The following is a 9,953-nucleotide window of genomic DNA, read 5'->3' on the forward strand; positions in this document are numbered from 1 at the left end:
ATGGTGTGTCCTACGTTGGTGTCTACTGAGATCATATATTAGAAATTATTATTTCAAGATAGAATTTACTCTTAAATTATGTTTTAATAGATCAAGTTAGTGGCTGAATATTTTCATGTTTACGTAATCTGAAAATTATTTGAAAAAGATATTTTTACTGGAATATCACAATATAGTAATGCACGACCATCTATCTCGCCATAACAGTGTCGATCAGTAGCTTTTCGCTCGATTATATTACATGAGACTACATCGGGAAATAACTCGATCAGCTGATCAGCTTCGAAGCTTTGCACGAATAACCCGCGAGATTCGTTTGATGATGGGTTTCCTTTGAATGTTGTGAACATCAATAATATGTTAGCGTTGCCTTTTCATGAGTATTTTTGCAGTTGTAACAAGCGAATTTAGTGGATAATGTGCGGTTTCTAATGACGCTATATTGTTTGCAGCAACCCGCTATAAGGACCGTGATTGGTCAAAAACATGCACGTGACATAAGGCAGCCAATCGTATTACAGCAATGGATACCAACTCAGACTACTGTAACGTGTAGATTTTGAAGAAGGGTTTTCGGTTAAATCGTGTTATTCTGAGCGATTAAAGCAGAAACTCCGTACATATACTTAAAATATGGAACACTGTCGACATATCATACCAGGTTGCAACCCGTGACAAAAATACATCATGCAAATACTTTAGCATTAGAACATCGTGTCCGAGCGAAAAGCCGAGATGTCATTTGACCCGTCTCTGATTTCCCCGATATTACACGATCGTACCTTACATGTAACTTTGGCAACTTTTATTACGGCCCTTTATTACTAATTCTGTTCGTTGTAATTATTTATTTCTATAAAAAAAACTGCTTGAAACGTGTATTGTTGTTTTGCTGTGTCAGACTCGCCATTTCATTGCTTACGTCACAGTTTGTGTGTCACGTGATGCTCAATACTATTTCGAGGGCCATCTTGACCAGATAAAAAACCTGATACTGTGATGTCAATAACGGGATTTAATTGTTATATCCAGCTATTGTTTATAATGAACTCACTCTTTTACTTTATATAGCACCTGAAACTATAAGATTGAGAGTCATATTGTCCGGATACAACAGGACCTGCGAATGGGAGCTAACTTCAAACATCGCGTGTTTGTTTCAAATCAATACATGCCGCACCCGTTGATGCCTGTGAGGAGCTTAGAATTAGTCGTTTATCCAGTTTAATTGGTGAATCGGGGCAACAGATAAATGAAAGCATAGCATTGATTTAGCAGTGATATTCGAACTATTTTAGATCTATGCGTTAAAACTTCTTTTTTTGTCTCGGTCATTATCCATTATTGACTTTGTATTTAACAAAACTTGTCACCAAACCAAGGTCGTTATGTTTGCTGTTTAATGCCGTACTCGATCAGCACTTTCCCAGCTATATATTGATAGCAGTCTGCACATTTTCTCGTCTACAGAAGACGGCCCGGTGATTGACATAATGGTCTTGCATGCATTGTTGAGATACAATGACTAAGTTAGTGGGTCTGATCTCCATTTACGGTAGATGCCTGTTTCGACACGCATGGGGTATTAGCCCAAAACCTCACGGATCCATATTACTTTATGGTCATAGAACAAAATATGTTCGTAAACATACAATAATCTGCCTCAAATTGACCCTGTTTCAAGAACAAGACTTCTGTCAATAATTGTTTCATCTACATTTGTATTTCGGTGATTGTTATGTTTTCATAGGAAATATCAAGGGAACGAACGTAAAAACATACTAGTAGTTAACTCACCGCTTAATGCAACGATCTCCCCTCCAAACCCGCCTGGAAATCCTGGACACTTGGAACGCACTTTGTCGCCAACCTTGTACAAATGGTATTCCTTCCTTGGCATCACAATTGAACTTAAGGGCACATCAACCGTTGTATTGTCCTCGAAGTCCACCAGGGCAAATACTTTGGTACTCATTTCGAAGATCTGCCTTGGTAATACACGTGCTTGTATACGGAGAAGAAATGGCGCATGAAGCTTGAGAGTTTTCGCGCTTCTTGCGTGTCACTATTTGTACGGGCGCCCATTAAGGCCACATATGTAATGTGCCATAGCATGTTTAAAAAACTATCTTGAAAAATATGAAATAGCTCAAAATGACACATTGGTATTCAACATTTTGAATAACCAAATACCGTCATTTATATTCAGGTTGGTTTTGAAAATGCAAGAAAAAATCACATTAGATTCCTCAAAGGTGTCTTCTTATTTACAAAGTATGTGTCGTTTGCATGCAGACATGAAATATATTTGATGTCATAAATCTTTATCATAGCCTTTATTAATATGTGTAGATTTTCACTATGGACAAGATTAGAGTTGATGCTGTCGGGCGTACGATACAACTCAAATGAATCGTACGATAAGGCTCGATGACGTGACCATCGAATAAAAAAAACATGAAACGTTTCTAACAGAATCATCATCTGGTAAATCCTTTCTTCATTATACACGTTGTCCTCACATATGTGGAACGTTGCACACTGCGACATTGAACAAGCAGAAGGTATAATCACATCATGCCACACTAACATAACTTTAGTCGCTTTGACTTTGTTACATTATAAAGACACTGTAATAATATGCTATAATAACGATAATAATATTCTTACATGGTGCAAAACTCAATACAAGAATCGCATATGCTCAAATTGCTTCTCATTACTACTCGGATCGATGCATCGGTGTGCAATCAATTTATTTCATTCCCAGGGAGTATAGAAACCAATCTGTATATTTCCGAGCAGGTGTCGGATAGTAAAAGTGTAGCAATGCATAACTACATGTACTTACATTTTCACAGCTTGACCGATGGGATAATTTTTATATTCTTTTAACCATTATAAACTCAGAAATGGGCTTCCATACATAGCAGTGGTCAACGTCAAACTAAATTGGCCTTGACGCGCATCCTGCTTGCTTCAAACGCTTGAGAAGAAGGCTGCTGAAGAAGAAACTCTGCACCATTTTGCCTTGTTTTCCTGCATTTCACATTTTGATTAATCGGAGAGGATAGAGAAATTTTAACGTTTGTTTGTTGTTAAACGCCGCACTCGGCAATATATTCCACCTAACAACGACATCTTTGACGAAGGCACTGAACTGCATGGAATGGACGAGGACGGTGAGTACAGTTCTATTACAAAGCACAAATTATTTATTTGGTCGGGTTCTGCCATTATTTGAGCAAGTAGTTGTGAAATATGCAGTTAGTGTATGACCACTTATGCAGCTAACACTCCTTTGACATCCAGTGAAAGAATTCACGTTTCATACCACTTTAAAATACACAGTTGCTACAAGTAAATTTCACATCAGAGAAAATATACCGGTGTCCTAGGCATGCATGCTCATGAACCTTGACACATTTATTTTATTAATTTGTCACTAATTACAAAAATATAAAACACGAAATATACTTTGCAACGTATTGACGTTACTTTGTGTGTTCGTCTTGTATACAAAGAAGGAAACGGCAATCGGCGATTCAACGCACATTTATCCCAAGTTACCGGTGTCTCAATTGAAAAGTAGCTAATATAACTGTAAACACATTTCAAACGAATATTGCCCGAAAATAATATCTCAAGTATTTTGTTACTAGGACCAGTTCATCCCAATATCGATTTCGTTCAGTTGCAACTTCTGCTATAAAGTAACGATAATCAAACGCGGGAAATGGGGTAGCACTTTGGCCTACTGCCGGATACTTTTTACATTCGGTTACAGTTTGACGAGTCACCGCTAAGGATTCCCGCGAAATAAACGGGGCGTTGGCATTTAATAGTCAAGCTACGAAAATAAGCCCTTTTCTCGCTCAAAGTATGACAGTTATGACACGTGTATCACAGGCACCCACTGCGGGTCAGAAAATCGATAAACTAAGCCCTGGTTTACTATCCAGCCCCCCTACAATATAACATGTAAAGGTTCATCACAGAAATACGGTGACATGATCGAAAACCGGACAATTACGCACACGTCAATGAATATATCGTATTTTAAAGGTTTCACAAGTATCAAAAACTCTTGTCAATATCTCCAATGTGTGTAGGGGGCATATACATGCGCTTTCCGTGGGGATGCATTTGATGGGTTTTATTAAATCGTCAAAGACCGAGAAGCTGTGCCGGAAGTATACAAAAATAGGTCGTCAGCGCAATCAAATTGGTTAATAAAATGACAACAAATGCACGTGAGACATGTTATATAGTAGGGGGGCTGGATAGTAAACCAGGGCTTAGTTTATCGATTTTCTGACCCGCAGTGGGGGCCTATGGAAAAAATGTAACCATAATTTGACTGAAATAATTAAACCAGACATATATTATGAGTCAATATATCAATTGTACACCCCTTATTGACAGATAGATGTAGTAGTGTATCAACAGAATGAACTTGCATAATGCAGTAAGAAGGATTCAGTGGTATATTATTATCGAAGACTAAGATGTAATCGTATTGGAGAAAAATGTAATTTTATTGACCTGTTATAATTTATGGCTGGGGGTGGCTGTGTGAAGCATGTAAAATGTGAATCCACCCACCCAATTTATGTACCCCCGCCATGTCACATACTAAATCAATAAGCCCCTCCCAACCCCGAATTTTGAAGCATAGGCCGCGCCTACCATTTTAGTATTTGATAGTACACAATGTGCTGTCTCCCTCAACCTCCCAGATAAAAAAACTCATAAAGTCATCATCATCCCCCAAAAAAACCCCACCAACAACAACAAAAATATAAGTAAATAAGTAGTAAAATACTACTACTACTAAAAAAATATGAACGGTCCCTTATGTGACTGCCTGACTGACTGAGTTTAGTTTTACGCCGCTTTTAGCAATATTCCAGCAATATCACGGCGGGGGACACCAGAAATGGGCTTAACACATTGTGCCCATGTGGGGAATCGAACCCGGGTCTTCGGCGTGACGAGCCAACGCTTTAACCACTAGGCTACCCCACCACCCTCCCTTATGTGAGCTCATGGATGACTTGGAACAGTAGCATAGTGTAGAGAAGCGGGCTTTTTAGTTATGTTCTTGTTTGTTTAAGAAGTGTAATTTAAATTAAACTAGGACATATTGGGGAGGGTAGGTGTGGTGTGTGTATATGAAGTAGTCTCCCATAAGTGAACAATACAATTTTTAAGGACAACTTAAAGTATATTTGTGATGAATATTTATCTCCTTATTGTAATTAAAGTGTTGTTTCCATGTTATTATTACATTCATTTTATGTATTTCAGAGAATTTCCACAAAGAAGACTGTTTCACAGTGACTTCAGTTAATGGCCAAAAAACGTACATCTGCCAAATATGTGGCAAGATGCTATCAAGGAAACAACGCATACTGACCCACTTGAACAGTCGTCATAAGAAAAGTAAGTTTTCGGGTGTCCACAAGGTTTTTGTTTATTGGTTCTTGGAAAGATTGTTTTCCCATGCTTATTGTAAGAACCCACCAAAAGAGAGTTACCTTGGATAAATCTATAGCTAACCTAGCCTTTCATTGAAATCACATAATATCCCTATGTGTTGCTAACATTATTCTAATAATTTTAGTGTTCATCCCATAGCCTCTTGATCTGATAATGTTCTGTTGGAATGTGGCCATAACCACTGGTGTGACAATAAATATTAAATCTTACCTAACAACATTTTCTTCAAATGACATACCGCCGTGATGTTGCTGGAATATTGCTGAAAGCTGCGTAAAACCAAACTCAGTCAGTCAGTCAAATGACATACATATCCTGAAGGTCCGGGTTAGAATTGATCTTCAGTAACCCATGCCTGTCGTAAGGGGCGACTAACGAGATTGGTGGTCAGACTCACTGACTTGGCAGACACATGTCATCGGTTCCCAATTGTGCAGATTGATATTCATGCTGTTGATCACTGGATTGTCTGGTCCAGACTTGATTATTTACAGACCGCCGCCATTTAGCTGGAATATTGCTGAGTGCGACGAAAAACTAAACTCACTCACTCACACAAATGACATGCAGACAATATGTACTTTTGAAGACCTATATCTTATAACTTTTACAATTTGTTTGTAGGTCCATTAAAGAGGGTTTATAACCGATATAAATCTGATTCAACAGTACCAGTCCCAAAGCGCACCATAATGCGTCATCAAGATTCTGAAAGGGAAGATGAAACTTTGATACCTGATGCACCATCATTGCCAGTCTATCTGCCTGAGACGGAAACACATGTCAGTTCCTGTGAAGCTTCAACTTCAACCTGCAATTATTCACTTGGTAATATTCCCTTTAACATGCAAGACCTGGAAACCACAGATACAGGCAGTGAGTTTGATCAGAATAGTAGTTCTAGTAGTCACAATAGCTCAGATGATGAAGATGACACCAGTGATGATGAAGAGGAGGATGACCATACTGATACTGAAATTTGTGAAGCTATTGCAGATGATGATGTTTCTCAGCCACAAACATCAAACAGCTTTTCTCCACAAGAGATTAATATGTTGTGCATGGTATCATATTTACTCAGATTCAATGTCAGTGGTTGTCAAGCAAAGGCTCTGATGGATTTATTGTCCATTTTGTGTCCACAATCAAGCAATATTCAGACACTCACTTTGAGTGATGTATTGGCTTATGGCGACATTTCTAAAATCAAATCTAAACATTACTGTTCATTATGCAGTAATGTATTTCCAGATAGATGGCTGCCAAGGATATCGATATAAAGGTCCACTTTCATTCCAAACTAGATCATGAAGAGAACCCAGAAATGTCTTTGTTATGGGAGATACAGCAGTACAGTTAAAATATCTCCTGGAAAAGAAAGGTGTATGGGATGGAATTGAAAGAGTAAAGTCAAGCCATTCTACTGATTTTACAGATGTAGTTGATGGCGAGAGCTACAGAGCACTTTGTGAAGAAGGCATGTTCCTTGCAAATCCACACAATATCAGCACAGTTTTTAATACTGATGGAGTTCCCCTCTACAGCTCATCCAAAGGGAAGCTCTGGCCAATACTTTTGGCCATCAATGAATTGCCTCCATCCCAAAGATTTGCAAGAGAAAATATCGTGATAGCAGGAATTTGGCAAGGCAAAGGTAATCCACCATTTGAACAGTATCTATATGCATTTGGTGAGGAAATGTAAAGACTTGTATGAGAATGGGATATCAATCCAACCTTCTACTGCTTGTGAACCCTTTGTTGTGAAAATGGCAGTTTTACTTGCAACTATGGATCTTCAAGCCAAAGCATACGTTTTAAATATGACAATGCATAATGGCAGCTTTGGATGCAGTACATGTGAAGAAGAAGGGGAAACTGTGGCTCATGGAAAAGGGTATGCTCGTCATTATCCCTACAAACCACATTTTGAAAGACCTGCTAGTAGACAGTCTGATGATATCAAATATCTGAAAGGACCACAAGCAACTAGAACTAATCGCATTAAGGGTATTTGTGGCATGACAGGCCTGTCATCTATGCCATGGTTTGATGTTGTGGATGGAGTAGTGCCAGACTACATGCATGGAGTCCTCTTAGGAGTTACTAAGAAACTATTGTACATGTGGTTGTCTCCAACGAGTGACAGAAAACCCTATTTTGTGGGAAAAGATATTTCTACTATTTCTAAAAGGCTGAAAAATATTTGCCCACCAGATTATGTCGAGCGCCTGCCAAGAGACCTCGAGAAGAATTACAGTCATCTAAAAGCATCAGAACTCCAGGCATGGTTGTTATTTTATTCAATTCCATGTTTGAATGGTATTTTGGATGCTGTGTATTTGGAGCACTTTACTCATCTGTCTGAGGGAATATACATTCTCCTTGGAGACAGGATTACGCAGCAAGATCTGGAGAGAGCAGAGTCACTGCTTGAACATTTTTACTCGAAGTTTGGAGAACTCTATGGAGAAGGTAGCTGTGGATTAAATGTTCATAACATTGGTGTTCATCTGGTGACTTTTGTTAGAAAATGGGGACCGTTGTGGTGTTGGAGCTGCTTCCCATTTGAGGACATGAATGCTGACATTTTGAAGGCAGTACATGGCACAGGAGATGTGACCAGTCAGTATCTCCACTTGAAAGAACTACGAATGAAAATTTGTAACATAAATCTGGATGGTGTTGACCAACAGAGGACTGATTTCATTTACAATATGAAAGATGGAACCAACAAGTGTTGGAAAGGTTTAAAGAAAATGAAAAATTGCCAAATAGCAGGACAGCCAAAGCCTTTGTCCAATATCACAGCAAATACACAGATAGAGATTTTGCGAAACACAGATACCCAAGACTTGTCAAGTTTAAGGAAACTGCAGAGAGTTTTGGTTAACCAGCAAAAGCTATACTCACAAGAGTATACACGCATGAAGAAAAGGGTGTGCTATGCTGTTCGATGTCACAATGGCATCATTGCAAAAATATTGTTTTTTATTCTCAATGTTACAAGTGAAAATGTGTTTGCTGTTGTCAAGAAAATGACTTTGGCCCAGAATTGCTTTTTGTTTGAAACCTGTGGATTTCATTTGATGAATGTTGAAGACACTGATGATGTGATTCAAGTTGTTCCTGTTGATGACATCATGGAAAAAGTGTTTTTGATAAACATTGATGATGTTTCATATGTGGCAATGATGCCAAATATTATTGGTCATGGCGTTTTCAAATGAAATGCAAAATTGTTGTGATGTGAAGTTGTAGTGACAGTTGTAGGCACAATGTTGGTTGAATGCATAAATGCTTAGTTGGATTTAGTGGCAAGAATAAGAGGTCCTAACTGATGTTGCCCTCTTTAGTAGATCAATTCATATGTTTTTAGTTTGTTCAAATGTTACTGATGAACAGTTATTAACTGTTACCAGACGTTGTTCTTGTGCTTATGGATGTGCCAGTATTGTTTTGCCTGAGTACTAGATATATATTTTGTGGCTCATTGAAAGAACAATTGAACAAATATGTCATTTTGCTTTCATGTCAATCCAGGTGTAATATTATTAGCATATTAGATAATTAAAAACATATTAAATGCTATATTTATTTTAATATGTGTTATGGATCACTAGTAAATAGAAAAGAAGACTATGTTTAGATATATATATATATCTTTAGCAATATTCATACAGTTTTAGACCAGATGGCCCTCTTCCACAAAGCCATTCACTAAAACACATTATATTTTCATGTTTCTCTAAGTGAGATGTTCAACTCAAGTTTTTAAGCAATTCAAGGACAAGGATGATGTAAGGTATGTTTGAAGTTATATGAGGTCAGCATACTAATTCCTTGTGATAATAACTTTCATCTGCCACTTACATGTTCTTGAAGGCATTTTAACAATGCTATTTATGCAGTATTATTGCTACTCATTAAATGTTTGGCTTGGATTATTTTAGGTAATATTTACTATAAATGTCAACATGATGTTCTTTTGGCCACACACACAAATAAATTCTATTGATTTAATATTCCCATAATTTGTCATTCTTATGCCATAAGTAGATGTGAACAGTCAGGATTTCACTGGCAATTTGTATCACAGTTTATATGGCTCAAGTTACAGCCAAGTAAAAATGACCATGGTCTACCATGGCTAAGTCTGAGATGACCATGGTCTAACATGTCTATGCCTGAGATGACCATGGTCTGCTGGAGATGACCATGGTCTACCATGGCTAAGTCTGAGATGACCATGGTCTACCATGGCTAAGTCTGAGATGACCATGGTCTACCATGGCTATGTCTGAGATGACCATGGTCTACCATGGTCAACCATGGTTTCTGATGACCATGGTCTCAAGTGACTCAAGTGACCATGGAAAGTAATTGCCTCATGGTTTAGCATGGAATACCATGGTAAAACCATGGTATTCCGTGGTAAACCATGGTGACCAT

At 38.0% G+C, this 9,953-nt stretch overlaps 1 protein-coding gene across 1 annotated transcript; it reads left to right on the plus strand.

Moving 5' to 3' along the window:
- The first annotated feature begins 3,164 nt into the window (after positions 1 to 3,164).
- Positions 3,165 to 9,524, plus strand: LOC124273980. The gene is made up of 4 exons (XM_046709315.1): positions 3,165 to 3,182; positions 5,268 to 5,445; positions 6,127 to 6,611; positions 7,139 to 9,524. Exons 1-4 carry the CDS (start codon positions 3,165 to 3,167, stop codon positions 8,729 to 8,731), a joined length of 2,274 nt encoding a protein of 757 aa, XP_046565271.1. The 3' UTR covers positions 8,732 to 9,524.
- Positions 9,525 to 9,953: the final 429 nt, after the last annotated feature.

The sequence above is a fragment of the Haliotis rubra genome, unplaced genomic scaffold (assembly GCF_003918875.1).
Source record: "Haliotis rubra isolate DU_JTF1 unplaced genomic scaffold, ASM391887v1 Scf1864, whole genome shotgun sequence".
In the NCBI taxonomy this organism is placed as follows: domain Eukaryota; kingdom Metazoa; phylum Mollusca; class Gastropoda; order Lepetellida; family Haliotidae; genus Haliotis; species Haliotis rubra.